The sequence below is a fragment of the Cervus canadensis genome, chromosome 1, assembly GCF_019320065.1.
Source record: "Cervus canadensis isolate Bull #8, Minnesota chromosome 1, ASM1932006v1, whole genome shotgun sequence".
NCBI lineage: Eukaryota > Metazoa > Chordata > Mammalia > Artiodactyla > Cervidae > Cervus > Cervus canadensis.
In genome coordinates, this window is record NC_057386.1 from 45760905 (window position 1) to 45781369 (window position 20465).

Sequence of the window (20465 nt, forward strand, 5' to 3'; positions counted from 1 at the left end):
GAGCCACCGGGGAAGCCCATGACCTTCAAAGGTCAACTCCAAAGACCTTTTCTCTATTCTTCTTTTAAAAAAAATATTTATTGGGCTGTGCCGGGTGTTAGCTGAAGTCTGAGGGATCCAGTTCCCTGACCAGGGATCGAACCCAGGCTGCCTGCGTTGGGAGTGTGGAGTCTTAGCTCCCGGACTACCAGGGAAACACCTCTCTGCTCTTCATCTCTTGGCAGCACTGAGCATGTTTGATAACTTTCTCTTGATTAAATGATTTTCTGCGCTTATAAGTCACCATGCCCTCTGGGTTTTCCTGCCGTCTCCCTGGCCACTGTTCCAGCCCATCTATGTGTCACTCCGCTCTGTTCTCTAAATGTTTGAACGCCCCCGAGCTCATTACTCATCACCTGTTCCACACTCTCCCCAGCTGACTCCATCTGGCCCTATGGTTTTATATACTCCAGCTTGACCATTCCCTGGCCTTCCAGACTCCCATAGCCAACTTCCTTCTCGACGCGGCCTCAAGGACACCTAACCAGCACCTCAAAATAAACACAGGCCAAACAGAACTCTTGATCCCCCACCTCAATTTACTCTTTCCCAGACATCCCCGTTTCTATACGTTGCACCAACAGCTCAAGCCCACCTTTCTCAGTATGTCTTTTCAGTTCTGTCCCCTGAGATGTCCTTAATCTGCTCAGCCACTTCCTCCCTGGTCCAAGTCACCGTCCCCTGTAGCCGGGACTGCTGCGGAGGTCTCCCTCGCCCCCAGGAATCCCTGTCTGTGCAGGTGATTCTTCAAAGGTCAATCAGATGCTCTCCCTCAGCTGCTTAAGCATGTCCTGGATGGCTTTCCACCGCCCTTGAAGTGCACACTCCTTGCCCTGGCTTACAAAGCACTCCCTCCCTGCCTTTGACCTTCTCACGGCTCATGCTGCTCTCCTCCTCACCTCTGTGCTCCGGCCAGACTGTCCCCTGCCCAGGGCTTGGCCCTGGTTGTGGCCTCTGCCTGGAAAGTTTTATCTATTTGTGTTTTATTTAGGTCTTTGTTGCTGCACATGGGCTTTCTCTTGTTATAGGGAGCCAGGGCTGCTCTTCTCTGCTTTTGAGCACGGCTTAATTGCCCTGAGGCATGTGGGATCTTCCCGGACCAGGGATCGAACCCATGTCCCCTGCTTTGGCAGACTGTTAACTACTGCGGAAGTCCTGCCTGCAAAGTTTCCTTCCCCTGGTCCTGGCGTGACTGATTCCCGCCAGCCAGTTAGTTCTCAAGGGGCACGTCACCTCCTCAGTAATGCCTTTCCTCACCACCCCACCTAAAGTAGACACTGAGTCACATCCCTGATCTTGAGAGCTGCCTGGAAGTCTTTCCACTTCTGCCATTCTCCAATCTAGGGGCGATCAAAGTTTCCACAAGACTTCTGTGAATCCGCGATGACTTACTTCACAGGTTTTGGTCTCTGGTCCAGGGACGCCGGCCCTGCGTCCCACCTCTGGCTTTCAAAGACCAGATGGTCCCTTTTCTTAGCTCACTCAGAGTGACTTAATCCCTCCCCTCGAAATCTTACCCTAGTCTATCCTTGCCTGGAGAATTCCATGGACAGAGGAGCCTGGCAGGCTCCATGGTGTCACGAAGAGTTGGACATGACTGAGCAGCTCTCTTTCACACACACACACATTCATGTCCTGGGGGGCATTTATTGCCCTCACTGGGGTTGCAGACACATTTTCTAAACATGATCTTTTTCCCTGCAGGAGAGGGATTCTCATCCTAGCTGATAACAGAATAGCGACATTTTACCATCTCAGTTAAGAGACAGGGTTCGGATCTGAACCTGGATTTGCCTGCGTGTGGAGAAAATGCTTTTATTTTTTTAATTTAGTTTTTCTCCCCTCTGCATCTGTGGCCTGGGGGATCTAAAATTTCGATCTGCGGACTCAGTCACGGCATGTGGGATCTAGTACCTCCACCAGGGGTTGAACCTAGGCCCTCTGCATTGAGTGGAGAATTAGCTACTGGACCACCTGGGAAGTCCTGAGACAAAGCTTTTAAACCAGCGTATCGACTGTGTCCCGCAGATCCTCATTCAGGCTGCTGACGACTCTCAGTGGTTGCTCACACACAGGTGCGCACACGCGTTCTTCCCTACAGAGGGGAAATGCTTGCCCTTCTGGCTGGCTTCGGAACATTGCCTTGAAGGCTGAAGAGCATTTCTTACAGGCCAGCCAGAGCTAGCTGCAGGACATCTGGTCATCTGGTCTAAATTCTCATGGCGCACGGGGGGGAATGGCGTGCAGAGGGATTCACGAGAGGGGTTGTGCCAGCCAGGCTCCTAGACTCCAGGTAGAATGCTCCTTGTACTGCCCAGGGCTGCTTCCTTACTTTTCCCCCTTCCTGTCCCACCCACTGGTCCACTCATGTTGCTGTGTGTGGCCTTCACCCTTTTCTACCCTTTTTCTGACAGATGAGTGGAAACGCTGCTATTCCAGGCCTTATTGTCCACCCGCTACCAGTCACCTTGGTTCCTCAAGGCTGACAGTCACATAAGCTGTCTAGGCATACATCAATGTGGATGAATCCCTTTGATTGATCAGACTGATCAGGGTTGGGAGACGCCTGTGGATCAGAATGAGGAGGTCTTTCCTGTGTGTGCGTCTGTGTGCATACGTGTTATGTTGAAAGCCAGGCATTTATCTACCTTGAAAAGATTAGGAATAGCCCTTTGATGGACACAGAGGCGGAAGGGGAGGGTGGGATGAATTGGGAGATTCGGTTTGACATAAATACATGACCATGTTTGAAATAGATAGCTAGTGGAAACCTGTGTAACACAGGGAGCTCAGCCTGGTGCTCTGTGAGGGTGGGATGGGGTTGGGGTGGGAGGGAGTTTCAAGAGGAAGGAGATAGATGTATACATACAGCTGACTCACTTCATTGTACAGCAGAACCTAACACAATATTGTAAAGCAATTACACTCCAATAAAAAACAAATAAAAAACCCCAACAACAACAACAAAACAGTTGATTGCGCCTGAGATAAGTTACTTTTGGTTCTGAACCACTGGGAGTTTCTGGCAAGTTTTATTATGTGCTGGGATGAGAATTCGACTTTGTCTATAGATTTTTCAATTAGATTTTTGGACTGACATCTCAACTCTGAACTCTTTTGATAGATTAAAAAAAAAAAAAGACACATAATGACATTTCCGTTCCAGCTTGCTAGAATCCTGGCCCTGGCCTGTGCTTCCTGTTTTTGGCCTCAGCTTGTCCTTCAGGCCTTTGAACTCGAGTTCACTGATTTTGACCCTGGCGCTGGCTAAGGACTTTGAAACCTCCTGCTTGGCTGTATACACCGAACGTGGTCTGGCTCCCGCGTCAATCCAAGCCCTGCCACCTCTCCACGTTCACTCTGGCTCCTGCAAGCAAAGGTCCAGCCTGGGTATGTTGTATCTGTCGGTGATTCTCTCATCCCTGGACTGTGAGCTCCTGGAAGATGTTTGATTACAGTTAGCTTTGATCGCAGGAATCATGGACAGAAACCCCTGGATCCAGAAGTAGGAGCTCACAGCCTGGGAGGGACGAGAAGGGAGCACTGACCTCTGTCCAGGACAAAGGGGAGGGTCAGAGTCTGAGGCCCTTACTGGCTTCAAGCTCCTGCCTGGCCAGTGTGGTGATTGATAGGTCGCTACAGGAGTTGAAGTGCTTTTGGCACAAATAACAGAAGCTAAGACCTGCTAACTCAAGCTCGTGTAAAGAAAAGGGGGTACCCAGACACCCGTGGACAGATTAAAGAATGAACAAAACTGGGTAGATATGTACAATGAAATATCATTCAGGCCTAGCAAGGAATGAAATCCTGACAACATGGATACATTTTGAAAACATTGTGCCATGTGAAATAAGCCAGTTACAAAAGGTCAAATACTGTATGATTCCATTTATAAAAGATACCTAGAGGAATCAAGTCCATGGTGGCAGAAAGTAGAATAGTGGTTCCTGAGGGCTGGGGGGGTTGGGGGAGGGGGGAGTTATTGTTTACAGGGAAGAGAGGTTTCAGTCTGGGGTGAGGAAAAAGTTCTGGAGGTGGATAGTGGTGATGGTTGCACGACAATGTGCCACTGAATTGTACACTTAAATACAGTAAAAATGTTGGGTACGTGTGAACACACAACAGAACTGACCTAAACCAACAAAAAATTATTGCAGAGGTGCTAAATGCCACCATGGTCCTTTAGGAATTCAAACAAACGAACAAAACAAACAGGAATAGTGGGAAGAACACTGGGGCATCTCATGGAGCTGAGGTTAGCCAAACCTCCAAGCCTGGAGGAGGGACAGGGCAGCTCCGGGGGCTTCAGTGGACGAGTTCATAGCCCTCTTCCCTTGGGACAATGCCCGAGTGCTGGTTTCTCAGGTCCGAAGTTCATCTAAGAGAGAGTCTGATTGGTCAGCTGGAGTCAGGGGGGCGTCTGGGTGGGTTAGCTTTAGTCGGGGCTGGGGAGCAGGGAGGCAGGATGATGTAGTACCACTGGGGGCCACTGGGGGCAGGCTTGGGTCAGTTTAGCAGAATCTAAGTCATTGGAAGACCAGTTTTCCCAGTGATAACTTCACCAAATTCGTTTCTCTAATTATATAGCTTTAGTTGCCTGATTTTGCTTTGCCTTCACAACACCATTTTGGGGGGATGTTGGATTTTGTCTGAGTCCACTCCCTATTGTTGAGCTGGGGACAGAGAAGTAGGGAGGAGGGGGAAAAATAATCCCTGTCTGGAAAAAAAAAAAAGTGAAAGTGTTAGTCACTCAGTCATGTCCTACTTTTAGCGATCCATGGACTGTTACCTGCCAGGCTCCTCTGTCTATGGAATTCTCCAGGCAAGAATACTGGCGTAGAGTGCCATTACCTTCTTCAGGGGATCTTCCCTAACCCAGGTCTCCCGCATTGCAGGCAGATTCTTTACCACCTGAGGCACCAGGGAAGCCCCCCCCACTTCTGGCCTTGGTGCCATGTAAAAGCTCCAGTTCCCCAAATGGGGAAATTTCTTGGGGGAATGTGGAGAAGACCCTGAAAAAACTGAGATTGAGTTTCTGCCATCCCAGCAGAAATCCTTTCTGGCAGGGAGTTACAAACAAAGGTGGCAATAAAGGTAATTGTGTTTGTTGAGTGGTTGAATTTTGGACCAGGATTTTTACCCCCAGCCTAGCCAAATGCCCTTCCCCGACCTACAAAGCTTACAGTGGGAGGGACCTAGGGATTGACACCTCCTCTTTTGTTTCAGCACCATCTGCACCCACATCACCCTGGGGAAGACCCAATATCGGGGAATTCAGCAAAGCCTCAGCAACAGGAAAAGAAAAATCGTTAGCATTTGACTATTCCGATAAGAAAAGGTTAGGTTTTCTTGTTTTTGTTTTTAATTTTTATTTATTTGGCTGCCTTGGGTCTCAGTTGCGGCATGAGGGATTTTTTTAGTTGCAACGTGTGGAATCTAGTCCCCGGACCAGGGATTGAACCTGGGCCCCCTGCACTGGGAACACGGAATCCTAGCCACTGGACCACCAGGGAAGTCCCAAAAGGTTAGGTTTTAAAAGAAAAGCATAATAGAAGAAAAAAGAGATCTAGAAAAAGGATAAGGTGGACAGGAAAAGTCGAGTCCCGTGAGTCTCTTAATGAGTGGGAAGTCAGAGAGAGCAGAGCTGGTTTGGCTGTTGGGAAGCAGGACGTGATCATTCAGGATGGGCTGGTGCACTGGAGGGAGGTGAGGGTCTGAAAGCAGGACAAGGAGGAGGATGTGAGAGTGCTGTGCTGAGCGTTAAGAATGTATCCCTGCCCTCCTCTCTCAACCTTGGCATTTCCTCCAGAGACTGAGAATATATTCAAAATGCTTTACTCTTTTGAATCTCTGGCCTGTTTCTCTGAAGGTGACTCTTGTCATTCAGACCACGAGGTTGCCCGTGTTTTCACAGGGTTACACCTTCCCCCCGTCGAACTTGGGCTCCGTTGGAGGCCTGACCATCACGACGAGCTGTGGATCTGGGCTTGACCTTCCTCCCATCTAGTGATGTTAACTTAGGCCAACCTCCTGGAAGGCCGCAGAGTAAGCCTGAGATCCTTGATGTACTCTTGGACCCAGTCGTCGTTGGGGTTGGTACAGATCTCTCGTTTCCGCTTGGTGATGAAGCTGTGGGGGCAAAGTCAGACCATCAGGGGCCCCGGAGCAGTTAGGGGTCCAGTTCACACGCCCCCACTTCTAGCTCACCAGGGGCTTGCCTCACGTCCTGTACCACCTCCCTAGGCCTCCCCCTGTCTGGGTCCCCTCAAAAAGCACCCCCTCTCTGGTGTCTAGACCTCATCATCTCTTCTTTCAGCCCTTCTCCATTTAGCCTAGACCCTCAGACTTGGGTTCCTCTATGGCCACCGTTTCTTGGACCACATGAACCAGCCACGTGCCTCTGTAAGTGGCAAAGCCTAGAACAGAACCCAGGCCTGTCCCGTGAGAGTCAAAGCCCAGGCCCTTAACTGCTGCGCCCCTGTTCTAGCATGGAGACTTGGTTCTGTGTACCCCAGTCCAGCCTTGGGCTCCCCTTCCCTCTCCCTGTAAATGTCTGCAGGACCGTGCTTACATAATTGCTGGCAGGTAACAGTTGAGGGCCTGTCTGTATCCCACCACCAGTTTTCTTGGCAATACTTTCTCATGATACTTCAGGCAGCAGGTGGGTGGGTTGTTCACCGACTCAGGAATTTCTGAGGGAATGACATTGAAAGCTGAATTAAAAAGGTAGAGAGAGAGAGCCCATGGCTGCCCACCTCCATCTCCCATCTCTTGCATTTTGTCCGTTCTTCTGATGGCAAAGCCCACTGTCAATAGGGATTGATGGTAGCTTAATGAGTAACAGACAAGTGAAAAAGATGAATCTTCTGTAGATCTTTCTGCCTCTGGACTGAGCTTCATCAAGTACAAAGGACTGGGGGATTCACATTTGCTGATGAACTTGACTGGGCAAACATGTATTGAGCTCGTATCACAAGCCAGGCTCTATGGAAGTTAGGACATGTGGAAGTTACAGTCACGACTCTTGTGTACCTTAGAGACCAGCCTGGGTGAAAAAGGAAAGCAAAAACATAAACACTACAATAGAATGTGGTCTGGGATAGAGTAGAATTTGCTGCAAGGGTCTATGGGAACAGAACGAGGAGCACCTCACTCAGCCTGGGCGGTTGAGGAAGAAGCCCCGCAGCAGGTGGTGTCTGAGCTGATTCCTGAAGGATGAGCAGGACTTAGGCAGACAGAGGGGTCAGGGGATCTGGAAGAAAGAAATATATGGAGGCCTGGGGTGGGGGAAGCCCAGGGTGTCTGGGAGGATGGAGCAGTTCCAGGAGCCGCAGAGCAAGGTGGGAAGGAAGAAGTAGCAAGAGGATATTCAAGAGGAAGAGGAGGCCTACCCCTTCTGAACTGTGTCGGGGAGCCTGGATTCTGTCCTAGAGGCACCAGAGAAGCTGCGGTCGGGGGGAGGCTGAGATAGAGGGCTGAGCAGGAGAAGTCAGATCAAGGGGAAAAAGCTTGTTTTTAAGTTTTGGGGCCAGACAGTATGGGTTGGAGTCTTGACTAAACGACTTGAATCACGGGCAAATTTCTTAAGCTCTCTGGATGTCTTCAGCCATTAAATGAGGGTAAAAAAGCTCCGTCCTACACAGTAGGGGAAGGAGAAGGCAGGATGAATTGAGAGAATAGCATTGACATACACACACTATCACGTGTAAAACAGATAGCTAGTGGGAAGCCGCTGTAGAATCTAGGGCGCTCAGCTAGGTGCTCTGTGATGGCCTAAAGCGGTGGGTTGATGGGTGGGAGGGAGGCCCCAGAGGGCGAGGATGTAAGCATACATATAGCTGATTCATACTGTTGTACAGCAGGAACTAACACAACATCGTAAAACAATTATTCTGCAACTAACAATATATCCTATGATATACCATAATGAAACAATATTTAAAAAGAGTGCATATACACATATATATATGTATAACGAAATCACTTTGCTGTATAACAGGAATTAACAACATTGTAAATCAACTATACTTCAATAAAAATAAACCAATAATAAGAAAAAAAAGTTATGTCCTAGGATCGTGGTGAGGATGAGTTGAGAAAATGCTTGTAAAACCCTTAACTTAGAGTCTCGCGTAGAGAGTGTCAGTGCTTGTGGTTAAGAGCTGATGGTAGGGAGAATGGATACATGTGAACGTATGGCTGAGTTCCTTCACTGTCCACCTAAAACTATCACAGCATTGTTAATGGCTGTACTCCAATATAAAATAGAAACTTTTTCTTTTTTTTTTCCCAAAGAGCTCATGGTAGCAATGGCCACTCTACTGGCCTGGAAAGTGTTCTCTCTCCCTATCTCTGACACTCCCAGGAGGCCAGACTTGGTTGGTTCGTAGTGCTGTGTCTCCCTTGAGCTGCCCTGACTGCTCATCATTCAAGGATATCACCTTCCCCAGCCCCCAGACCTGCAGAGTGCAAATCCCTGACGCTTGTGTCCAGTAGGTGGCAAAGCTTGAGACATCTCCAGGGCACGATTTGGCTGATTCATGCACTGGCTGGGCCATTTTTCTTCCTGCCTGACCTTCCCAAAGGGCACTATTGCCCCCTCCCACTCCCAGGAGGCACCTCTACCCACTGTGACCCTGGTTCTCTAAGGTGATGTTTACAAAGACCAGGGCCATCCTAGGAGTATGTGGGCAGATTACACAGTGTGTGACCCTCACTCCCCCGAGTGATCACAAAGGCGGAATCCAGCCAGACTACATGCCAAGGGCAGCCTTAGGTAGAAAGCAAGGGCTGGGGCCATTGAAGGCAGGTATGTACTGGGAGATGGTCTGAGTCTCTGGTCCCTTGCCTGTCACCAGCCCTCATAAACGCTGGTAGAGGCAGAGCCCATGCGTCCGTCTCATGGTTCCAAAACCTTTCAATCTCCTTCAACCCCTTTTCTCTTTTCTACAAACATTTTTTAGCCCTAGGCTGGGAGATGGAGATAGGGGTCCAGAAATCCTCAAACGGCACATGTGGGCATCCCATTGGGGCATCTCTGGGTTGCCATGGTAGTCCCAGAAATCTACAACAGACCCTGCCCACAAGAGGTGTCTAGCTTCAGACCCCCTGTCCTGGGCTTAGCCCCAAATGTCCCTCCACCTGCCTCCCTGACTCCCTCTGTGGTGCCCTGCCCTGCCATGGCTTCTCCCACCCACTTGCCTCGCCTTCCTCCTCATCACAGACGTTTGTGATCGTCCCTTCTGCTCCTTCCTTGGCTCTTCCTCCTAAACGATCATTCCTGCTGTGTCCTCAGGACTCCTGGTGTGACCTCGACCCAGCTTCCTGAAGCTGCCCAACCCCAGCAGCTCTGGACCACAGCTCAGCTCTGCTTACAAGGGGCTGGTGCGCAGCAGCTGTGGGTGCAGGCGGGGAGGGGGCCTGGGGCTGATGGCGGAGTCCTGAGAGCACTCTTGGCATCACCTCGCTGCCCGCTCCCTGTTCACCTTCCTCACTGCCGCCCGCCAGGGACAGGTGGACTCACTTGGCTGGCTGTGAACAGCAGAAGTGATGGCGAGGATGAGGAGAGAGAGGGCAGCCACGGAGACCTTCATCCTCTCAGTGGGCAGTCAGGCTCCAGGGGAGGCTGGGCGGACACAGTCTCCTTCTTTGCTGATCATCCACACGGGGCCCTCAGCTCCCTGGACTCTGACCACTCCAGAGTGGGTGGAGGAGAGACAACGGTCCTCCCCTGGTGTTTGCTGAAAGGGAGGGCAGTGGAGGGCGGGGTCTGGTGCCCAGTTGAGTTTGCTAATATTTGCATCTGCGAGAAGGAAAAGAGAAAGGGAAGGTGTGGAGAACACGTGCTGGGTGTCAGCTCCCTTCAGGCCCTATTTTACTTAAACTTCACAGCGGGGAGTAGAGACTTTATTCCCATTTTGCAGATGAGGCCCCTGAGGCTTAGAGAGGCTAAATAAATCTCACATGGGTAGGAGGTAGATGCTGTTTAGTCGCTAAGTCGACTTGACTTTTTGTGGCCCCAGGGATTGTAACCCACCAGGCTCCTCTGTGGGATTCTCCAGACCAGAATACTGGAGTGGGTTGCCATGCCTTCCTCCAGGGGATCTTCTTGACCCAGGGATTGAGCCTACGTCTCCTACATTGACAGGCAGATTCTTTACCATAGAGCCAGATAGGCAGTCCTCAAAACAGAATCTGTGTGGCTTCATCGTGTTCCCTGCCCCCATCTCTACTGTGGGAAAGAAGAGGGAAGGTTGAAGCGACCTTTTCCCCAGGTGATCCATCTTCGGGAGGCCAACAGAAAGCAGGGTTAGAGAGAGCACAGACTGAGGCAGCACAGTCTGTGTAGGGTTTAGTGATCTCGGAAAAGAATGTCTCCCTCGTCCCCTGTCCAAGGACACACGATGGAACTCACACTTTCTTGTCGCAGATTATGCTACTAATAATCTCCAATTCCTCCAATTCCTCCAGTTCTGGCTCTTTATGTCCCTGTTTGCTGAAATGTTTGTCTCATTGGTCGATGCTCTTATTTACCTCTTTGGACCTTGGACTGGGAACCGGTTTCAGGTCTAATTGGCTGATCCCTCCTGGGTGCCCTTGTGCGTGTGGGTGAAGTCTCTTCAGTCATGTCTAACATTTGTGACCCCATGAACTGTAGCCCGCTAGGCTCCTCTGTCCTTGGGATTCTCCAGGCAAGAATACTGGAGTGGGTTGCCATGTCCTCTTCCAGGGGATCTTCCTAACCCAGGGATCCAACCAGCTTCTATTAGGTCTCCGGCATTGGCAGGCGGGTTCTTTACCCCTAGCGCCACCTGGGAAGCCTGGGTGCCCCCCCCGCCAACCTTTATTTTTGTGAAGTCGCTCAGTTATGTCCAACTCTTTGCGATCCCATGGACTGTAGCCTACCAGGATCCTCAGTCCATGAGATTTTCCAGGCAAGAATACTGGAGTGGGTTGCTGTTTCCTTCTCCAGTGGATCTTCCCAACCCAGGATCGAACCCGGGTCTCCCACATTGTAGGCAGACGCTTTACCATCTGAGCTACCAGGGAAGCCCATGGGTGCCCTTAGTGTGGGTTAATCCAGTCTGCCACCGTGGCCAATCATGGCCAGCAGAGGGCTGTACAACACAGTGAACCTGACAACCTGCTTCTGGCTCCCAGAGTTCCAGCTTCTGCCCTTGGCTTTGGCTAAAGCTGGACCTGCTCCCTCGGGCTTCTCTGGTGGTAAAGAATCCACCTGCAATGCAGGAGACGCAGGTTTGATCCCTGGGTTGGGAAGATCCCCTGGAGGAGGGCATGGCAACCCACTCCAGTAGAGGAACTTGGTGGGCTACAAAGCGACTTATCGTCGGCCCACAGACCTGCCCCTCCATATCTCCTCTCTTCAGACTGCCTCAGAGCCCTATTCCAGGCTGAAGGCAGCTTTCAGAGAAGAAATGAAAGAGGGGATTTGATCTTTGATGGACTGTCACCTCTAGAGGCATGAGGGAGTGTTTCAGGAGATGGGAGTTGTTGCGGGGTGGGGGGGCGGGGTGGGGGGGGAGGTGGCGGGCATGTGGAAACAAGGTCGTCGAAAATCCTTGTGGGTCTTGCTGTTTGGCAAGTATGCTTATAAAATAGGGAAAAACGGGCAATGCAGTTAGTCCTGGTGGGCTCAAGGCAGTTAGTGGTGGTAAAGCTGTGGCTTTTTATGAAGGTAAAGGAGTAGGTATATGAGATACCCCCTTATCCTCTGTTTATGGAGGAGAGGAGGTATGAGGAAGCCTGCTGTGCCTTTGCTGTGCAGGCGCCCTCTTGGTCTTTGTGGAGGGCTGGAGGCCAGGGAGAGTGGTCATGGTGTCTATGACCACTGGGCATGCTCTTCCTCTGTGTATGCAGAGCTCCTTGAACCTGAAAGATGGGTCTGAGAGCCTTTGGGGTCAGCTGGCACACAAGCTTCCTCTTGGTTCCTTCCTCATTCCGTCTATCCACCCATCCACCATCCATTCATCCACCCATCTATGCATTCATCCATCCATCCATTCATCCACCATCCACTATCCATCCATCCATCCATCCATCCATCCATCCACCAATCTATCCATCCATTTATTCACCCACCCATTTACGCACCATCCATCCATCCACAATCCATTCATCCATTCATTCATCTATGCATTCATCCATCCACCCCTTCATCCACCATCCACTATCCATCCATCTATGCATGCATGGGTCCATCTATCCATCCATCCATCTATTCACCCACTCATCCATCCACCCATTTATCCACCACCCATCCATCCATCTACCACTCATCTATCCATTTCCTGAGCACCTGATGTGGGCCAGACTTTTTGCTATGCCTTGTGTAGTACACAAAAATGAATAAAACAATATAGTGCAACCTGATGTGTGTATGTGGATGGGGAAGAATTGGATAAAATATGTCCATGAATCATTCCTATCTTAGCCAGCAGGGGAACAAAGGCCTTGGGACCAGCACAGAAAAAGACTATGGAATTTGACTGCTATAGAGAGGCCTTTATGAAGATATTAGCTGCAAAATCAAACTTTCCTTGTGAAGCTTAAATAAATGGATGCACATAGACTGCTTAGTAGAGTGCTTGGACTATGGAGGTGCTACAAAAATGGTATCTGTTATTTCTGTGGTTATTACTGTCTCAAGGCACCCTTTAGACAGAGTGTCTTCCTCACTTCCTGCTCAGTTTCTCTCTACCTCATGGCAGGCCTGACCCTTTTTTTTGCACCAGGCTCTGGCCAAACTTCTGCAGAGTTAAGCATGAGGCTGAGGGTGCCACCATGAGCGGGCTCACCAGTGTCCTCAAGTCCAGTTCCAGCGGGGAAATTTAGTAGAAATGAATGAGGGCAGGGAAGGGCCTGACTGCTCTTTAATTCAAGTTGGGGCAGCTCTCAGGAGGTGTCTGGGGCTGAGTTGGGAGGAGGGGAGTGGGGTTCAGTGCCCTCTCTGTAAATCCTGAGCTGTGTCCTTCTCCATTACTTCTGGATCACTCCTCCAGTTCCTTGATATAGTCCCAGACCCAGCCATCATGGGGGTTGGCACAGACGTAAAGGCCCTTCCTGGTGACGAAGCTGTGAAATGAGACGGGAGAAGGATGACCAACCGAGGCTCCGGCAGCCAGGAAGCAAGACCCAGTCCTTCCTTCTTCATAGATTCCTCATCCCGCCTGGACTGGTTCTCCTTCCTTAGTTAGAGGGAGCCCAGGACCAGCGTCTGTTCTGAGATGTACCCTTCAGCCCCTCAGGGCCCCTTGGGCCCGTCTAGTCTCCACATCCCCACCCAGGAGGTGTCCCTTGCCTCCCCTTCCCCTCCCCCCCACCCTCATCCATGGGCCCAGCAGGCCCCCCAGACGGCCCCGGAGCCCCAAGTCTGCTTCCCCCCACCCCACCCCGTGCTGCTTCCTCTCTGTGGACACACCTGAGCGCACTCTGGGGAGCACCCATCCTGCGTTCTCCCTCCTCCCCTCCCCCACGGTGCTCCAGCCCTACGGACTCCCCTCCCCCAGTGTGGTGTGTGGGTGCCACCTACATGATTCCAGGCTTGGAGCAGAGGCTGCTGGTCTCATAATAGCTTGAAACGAGCTGCCGGGGGATTGCCCGGCGTGTATAAGTGAAACAGCACTCGGTGGAGTGGTAAAGTCCTTCTGAGGAGAAAGAGGGGAGCGAAGCTGAGATCAGGGTGCTTGTTAAAGATGCGGGGTACTGGCTGCCTCTGGAACCCTAGGGGGTGCAGGAGGGAAGGAAGGAGAGCACCCCAGAATTCAGAGAGAGGGCTGCAGAAAAAGCTTAGTCCTCTGGCCTCCCTCTCAGGCTAATTCCCAGGCTCCTCTTTCTCTCCTCCTTCATCACTGATCATTCTTCCCATTCTCTCACCCCCGTGGAGTCCTTGACCAAAGTCACCCCACAGACTGTAGCCCGCCAGCCTCCTCTGTCCATGGAATCCTCCAGGCAAGAATACTGGAGTGGGCTTCCCATTCCCTCCTCCAGGGGATCTTCCCTGACCTGGGGATCAAACCCAGGTCTCCTGCATTACAGACAGATTCTTTACCATCTGAGCCCCCAGGGAAGCTATGTTGTCATGAGCTCCCCTGCTTTAAACCGGCCAGCTCCCAGACCCCACATTAGATAAAAATACCCATCCTACAGCATCCTAACCAATCACCTAATGCCACCCTTCTAGCAGGAAGTTTCTTTGTCTTGAGGCTATAAAAACTGCCTACCAGCCCATGAAAGGCACTGGCTCTGTCTTGAGCCAGCTCTCTGGTCTAACAGTGTCTCCTACTCTAATACACTTTATTCTGCTCTCATTCTGCCTCGTGTCTGGAAATTCCTTTCTAACCTGCACATAGACCACGACAATCGCCACCCCCCCTCAAAGGACTGGCTGATGACTTTGAACTCTGGATGGAAGAGCAGCAAAGCCCAGATCTCAGTGAGCACACGACATCCCTGGGGAGAAGGGATATTAGGGGGAAAATCCCAATATCCCTCCCAGTGCCCCCATCCTGCCTGATCCCCACTGAATCCACGCCCTGCCAAGAGGGCAGAATGCCCACACCAAGCCCCACAGACGATGGCCAGGGAGCTAGGACTCCCAGCTCTAACCCCACCCAGTCTCTGCTGGCTTTGTGCCCATCACCCCCCACATCTCTTCGTCTGTGAACAAGGTGGTTGACTGCATTGGTGGTTGACTGCATTTTACACACAGCTTCCTGGAGGTACAGAGGCACTTGGTTGGGAGCTGAGGAATGGGTATAAGACCCCATCTGCCTTTTTCCCCCTATTTTACATTTTGGGACTCCTGTGTAAGATTTTGCTGGAAGAAAAGTTTTCCTGATCTGAAACACTTACAAAAAAATCGCTGTACTTTTCAGTTATTTTTTGATTCTGAGATTTTATGGCTCTTGTAGGAGGTGCAAGGGGGTGACAAGAAAGTCACTCCAAGATTGAATTGCAAGGGCAGCAGGGGAGGGGGTTCAGGTCAAGGGCCTTGCAGTTAGGGGGTGCAGTGATTGGGGCCGTCATGTTATGTGACCGACCTGGACAGAAATGTGGGTGTGCACAGCGATGGCCTCGGGCTCACCAAGGTGCTTGGGTGGCAAGGGAAGGGCTGGTCGTCTTATTCAGTGCCATCCCCAGCAGCACTCCCACCCCCTAAAGAGTGGAATGAGGGACCCCCTGGGCCCTGAGAACCACTGTCACTGCATTCCTCTGAGCTGCCCAGTGACTCCTCAGATAAGCAAAGCAAACTGTCCCCTTTCCACCCCGTTTAGTCTAGCTTTATTTCAACAGCCTTCTGTTTCCCCTGAGATTCTAAAAAGGAAACGAGGTAAATTGCAGAGTGAAGTATAGCTTGGGTTCCTAAGAAACAAGCTGAAAGATGATGGCCTAGGAGACCCCTCCCCAGCTGCTGCTCTCCCCAGTACATGCCTAAGGGATGCTGCACTCAGGCGGTAGGGAGACCCTGGACCCAAATCCCAGGGGGTAAAGGGACAAGGTGGCCTTGAGGGTCCCAAACACATCTCCCCAGTCTCCTGGGCGATAATGAGGCCAAATGGGATGGGCCAGTCTTTAGTTTAACGGCAAAGAGAGAGGAATGAGGGAGTGAAGAGATAACCTGGCCTCACTGCATGGCGTTGGCAGGGTGGGGACTGGTCCTGGGCAATGTGAGGATGAAACCAGTTTAAGAGGACACCAGACACAATGGAATACCACTCAGCCATAAAAAGAATGAAACATTGCCATTTGTAGTCACCTGGTTGGCCTTGGAGGGCATTATGCTAAGTGATTCCCTGATAGCTCAGCTGGTAAAGAATCTGCCTGTAATACGGGAGAATCGGGTTTGATCCCTGGATTGGGAAGATGTCTTGTAGAAGGGAAAGGCTACCCATTTCAGTATTCTGGCCTAGAGAATTCCACGGACTATATCCACAGGGTGGCAAAGAGTAGGACACGACTGAGTGACTTTCACAGCAACATAACATGCTAAGTGAAATAAACCAGACAGAGAAAAATAAACACAGTATCATATCATATCCTTATATGTAGAATCTAAAAAACACAACACACAAATGAATAGAACAAAAAAGAAATAGATTAACAGATATAGAGAACAATAGTGTTTACCAGTAGAGAGAAGGAAGGGGGAGGGGCAAAGTTGGGCTAGGGGATTAGGAGGTACAAACAATTAAGCATAAAATCAGCTATAAGGATACATTATACAACACAGGGAATACAGTCAATATTTTATAACTGTAAACTGAATATGATCTTTAAAAATTATAAATCACTATATTAAATCCCTTAAGTAATATAACCTTGTGTATGCATGCATGCATGCTAAGTTAACTTCAGTCCTGTCCGACTCTTTGTGGCCCCGTGGACTGTAGCCCACCAGACTCCTCTGTCCATGGGATTTCCCAGGCAAGAGTACTGGAGTGGTTTGCCACGTCCTCCTCCAGGGGATCTTCCCCACCCAGGGATCCAACCCAAGTCTCTTGCATCTCCTGCACTGGCAGTGGGGTTCTTTACCACTGGCCCCACCTGGGAAGTCTATACAACCTTGTATAGCAACCGTGTTGTTGTTCAGTCGCTAAATAGTATCTGACTCTGCATCCCCTTGATTGTAACAGGCCAGGTTCCTCTGTCCAGGGGTTTCTCCAGGCAAGAATACTGGAGTGGGTTACCATGTCCTCCTCTAGGGGATCTCCCCAATCCAGGGATTAAACCCGCATCTCCTGCTTGGCAGGCAGATTCTTTACCACTGAGGCACCTGGGGAGCCCACAGCAACTATACTTCAGTAATAAAGAAAACAAGACACTAGACCTCCTCCTGGAGCCCCTTTCTCTTCGCATCCTGGCAACCTGGCTCCTGCTTGCTATCCCACAGGGCCCAGGTTGGAAGGTGTTGCACTCACTTGAAGAGGATTCATTCTCGGACCCAAGGGCCACAGTGGTGCTGAGGAGGAGGAGGAAGGAGACAGCTGCCGTGGAGACCTTCATCTTCTCGTGGAGGGAGCAGCTGCAGGAGGAGAGGTAGCCTGGTAGGGGCTTCGGAGGCTTCTGGGCTTCAAAAGTTTTGAGAAATGTTAATCGTGACAATTTTTTTTTTTTCCAGTAAGGGAACTAGGATTTCAAATGGAAGTAGGAAGCAGTAGATCCTTCAGCGATTTCACATCCTGCACATGTGTTGAGGGTGGAGTGAAGGAAGCCTGGAGAGCCAAGATTTCAGAGAGGAAATTGACCTCCACCCCAGTGGGAATATGTTTAACCCTTTTCTATTGCCACATTTTAGATATGATTTTTATTTTTTATCCCGTGCTCAGTTGCACAGTCGTATCTGACTCTGCAACCCCATGGATTGTAGCCCACCAGGCTCCTCTGTCCATGGGATTCTCCAGGCAAGAATACTGGAGTGGGTTGCGCTCTTTGGTCTCGGCGGCAGAAGCAAGATGACGAAGGGAACGTCATCGTTTGGAAAGCGTCGGAATAAGACGCACACGCTGTGCCGCCGCTGTGGCTCTAAGGCCTACCACCTTCAGAAGTCGACCTGTGGCAAGTGTGGCTACCCTGCCAAGCGAAAGAGAAAGTATAATTGGAGTGCTAAAGCTAAAAGACGAAATACCACCGGGACTGGTCGAATGAGGCACCTAAAAATTGTATACCGCAGATTCAGGCATGGATTCCGTGAAGGAACAACACCTAAACCCAAGCGAGCGGCTGTTGCAGCATCCAGTTCATCCTAAGGATTTCAACAATTAGTCGCGCAATAAATGTTCTGGCTTTTAAAAAAAAAAAAAAAAAAAAAGAATACTGGAGTGGGTTGCCATGTCCTACTCCAGGGGATCTTCCTGACCCAGAGATTGAACCCATGTCTCCTGCATCTCCTGCATTGGCAGGCAGATTCTTTACCACTGAGCAACTTGGGAAGCCCTGTTTAACCCTCTGACATAAGCCTTTCCTTAGTCATAGAAAGACCACGAGCCCAGTGGGGAGGGGAGACTGGCTCAGCCTTAGCTCAAGATCTCAAGACTGGGATGTGTCCTGTAACTAGTTCTGGTTCCAGGCCCCAGAATAAGGGTGTATGGGGGCCAGAGGTCAGAGGGGATTTGGGGTAACAGGATAAGGTCTCCAGTCTTGGAAATCCTCACTTAAGCTCTTCAGCAGAATCTTTGGCTTCCAACCTCACCCTCACTCCTTCACTGTCCCCTGGGGGTGAAGAAGTGCCACAGGGCTCAGTAGATAATTGATTTAACAAGCTTTATACTTTAATATGGGGCTTCCCAGGTGGTGCTGGTGGTAAAGAACCCACTTGCCAATACAGGAGACATAAGAGTCGTGGGTTTGATCCCTGGATCAGGAACATCCCCTGGAGGAAGGTATGGCAACCTGCTCCAGTGTTCTTGCCTGGAGAATCCCATGGACAGATGATACAGTCCATAGAGTTGCAAAGAGTTGGACATGACTGAAGCAACCTAGGGTGCACACACACACACTTTAATACCCACTAGCTGTCGTCCCCAATGTGTCGTGAATATTAGGCATTTTAAGCCTTATATTAGCAGGAAACTGAAGCACAAAAAGCACCCATAACTTGCCCAAGCTCTGACAGTTGATAAGTGGAATCAGGCTTCAAACTCTAATCGGGTAGTCTGGCTCCCAAGTCTATGTTCTTTTTTAAAAAAAATATTCATGTAATCATTTGGCTGTACTGAGTCTTAGTTGCAGCATGCAGGATCTTCTGTCTTCATAGTGACACATGAGATATTTAGCTGTGGCATGAGGAATTTTCAATTGTGGCATGTGGGACCTAGTTTCCTGACAAAGGGATGGAACCTAGGCCCCTGCATTAGGAGCATGGAGTCTTAGCCACTGGACCACTAGGGAAGTCATCCAAGTCTGTGTTCTTAACCACTATGCTATGGAGAAGAACCATGGGAGTCTTGATCAAGTGGTCTCTAAAATCGTTCTGCTTGGTTTGGCTTCTCCATAAAACCTTTAGTCTGAGACATTTCTGAGTTCGTGGAGTAGATCTCTTTGGGACCTTCTCCTGGTTTCTGACTCTGTGACAGAGATGCTTAATGGGAACCTAGAAGATGCCTTATTTGGGGTTCAGTTCAGTTCTGTTGCTCAGTCGTGTCTGACTCTTTGCAACCCCATGGACTGCAGCAAGCCAGGCTTCCCTGTCCGTCACCAACTCCCAGAGCTTACTCAAACTCATGTCCATCGAGTTGGTGATGCCATCCAACCATTTCATCCTCTGTCACCCCCTTCTTCTCCTGCCTTCAATCTTTCCCAGCATCAGGGTCTTTTTCAATGAATCAGTTCTTCGCATCAGGTGGCCAAGGTTATTGGAGTTTCAGCTTCAGCGCCAGTCCTTCCAATGAATATTCAGGACTGATTTCCTTTAGGATGGACTGGTTGGCTCTCCTTGCGGTCCTAGCAGGGACTCTAGCAGGTAGCTAGCAGGTTTCTTGGACTAGCGGTGACCTGGAGCTCAGTGCTGGAAACTTATCTGAAGCTGTGTCCATGTATCACGTGACCGATGTACTTTCTGTGAAGGGGCAGCTTGCGTGCTATGTACTTGCTTTCCTTAGTTCTGTCTACATGGGCCATTTACAGAGGAGGAATTGGGACTCAGGTAGGTTAGAGACTCGCTCATGTTCACGAAATGATTTGGATGCAGGACCAATCCACTCTTCCATCTCTCAGTCCAGTGGCCTTGACCATACTCTTCCAGGGGGCCCCCTTGCCCCATTGCTCTTGCTTTTGTGGTTAGAAGGCTGTTTCCATCTTCTCTCCTCCACTCATCAAGGCAGGGCAAGCCTAGCAGATAGCAAAAGATCTGTAAGTATATGCTTTCTTTATTTACTTTAAAAAATATTTATTTGGCTGCATTAGGTCTTAGTTGCAGCATGCAGAACCTTTCTTGTGGTGTATGGGCTCTCTAGCTGTGGTTCGTGGGCTCAGTTGCTCTGCAGAATCTTAGTTATCCAACCAGGGATCGAGCCTGTATCCCCTGCATTGCAGGGTAGATTCTTAAACCACTGGACCACCAAGGAAATCCCTGTAAGTATATGTTTCAGAAGAAGGATGAATTGAGCTGGTCTAAGTATATATATCTCACAGGAAATAGCTGAATTCTCATGCTTGGGTACCGAGACTGTCATTTATTCAAAATTTTCTGTATTGTTGTCTATAATAACACTGTTTAAATGCCTCGAGTCAAGTGATAGAAATTGTCGTCAGCAACAATATAAGGAAAAAAGCTGTTTCTGGGAGAAATGTGGGCTGGGACAAAATAATGACATCCTCTTTGTTTTTGTGGAGACTAGCCTGCCTGCCAAGTTGTTGCTTGGATCTTTAGAGGAAAGTCTTTATTTTTCAAGCAGTTATTGAGTTCCTAC

At 50.0% G+C, this 20465-nt stretch overlaps 2 protein-coding genes across 6 annotated transcripts; one reads left to right on the plus strand and one right to left on the minus strand.

The window, feature by feature from the left end:
• Positions 1-5379: 5379 nt before the first annotated feature.
• On the minus strand, positions 5380-17237 carry LOC122449552 (C-C motif chemokine 16-like). 5 transcript variants are annotated; one of them, XM_043481264.1, is made up of 4 exons: positions 16977-17218; positions 9563-9841; positions 6611-6731; positions 5380-6168 (listed from the first exon to the last, which is right to left on the minus strand). In XM_043481264.1, the coding sequence occupies exons 2-4, from the start codon at positions 9630-9632 to the stop codon at positions 6057-6059; spliced, it is 303 nt and encodes a 100-aa protein (XP_043337199.1). In that variant the 5' UTR covers positions 9633-9841; positions 16977-17218; the 3' UTR covers positions 5380-6056. The 5 variants fall into 5 exon arrangements, with proteins under 5 accessions (XP_043337199.1, XP_043337208.1, XP_043337232.1 ...); XM_043481273.1 differs by lacking the exon at positions 16977-17218 and adding an exon at positions 10454-10494; XM_043481297.1 differs by lacking the exons at positions 6611-6731; positions 9563-9841 and adding an exon at positions 13589-13703 and having other exon boundaries at positions 16977-17237.
• A 237-nt stretch (positions 17238-17474) lies between these two features.
• On the plus strand, positions 17475-17805 carry LOC122449570 (60S ribosomal protein L37). Its single transcript, XM_043481313.1, has one exon. The coding sequence runs from the start codon at positions 17511-17513 to the stop codon at positions 17802-17804; it is 294 nt and encodes a 97-aa protein (XP_043337248.1). The 5' UTR covers positions 17475-17510; the 3' UTR covers position 17805.
• Positions 17806-20465: the final 2660 nt, after the last annotated feature.

What these genes read in the sequence shown, in the direction of transcription:
- LOC122449570 (XM_043481313.1), top strand. Translation starts at nt 17,511, where the DNA reads ATGACGAAGGGAACGTCATCGTTTGGAAAGCGTCGGAATAAGACGCAC.
- LOC122449552 (XM_043481297.1), bottom strand. Translation starts at nt 17,061, where the DNA reads ATGAAGGTCTCCACGGCAGCTGTCTCCTTCCTCCTCCTCCTCAGCACC. An exon ending in CGAGAATGAATCCTCTTCAA is followed by an intron (nt 13,704 to 16,976) that starts GTGAGTGCAACA and finishes CTTTCTCCTCAG; the next exon opens with AAGGACTTTACCACTCCACC. An exon ending in TGCTCCAAGCCTGGAATCAT is followed by an intron (nt 6,169 to 13,588) that starts GTAGGTGGCACC and finishes TTGCCCCCACAG; the next exon opens with CTTCATCACCAAGCGGAAAC.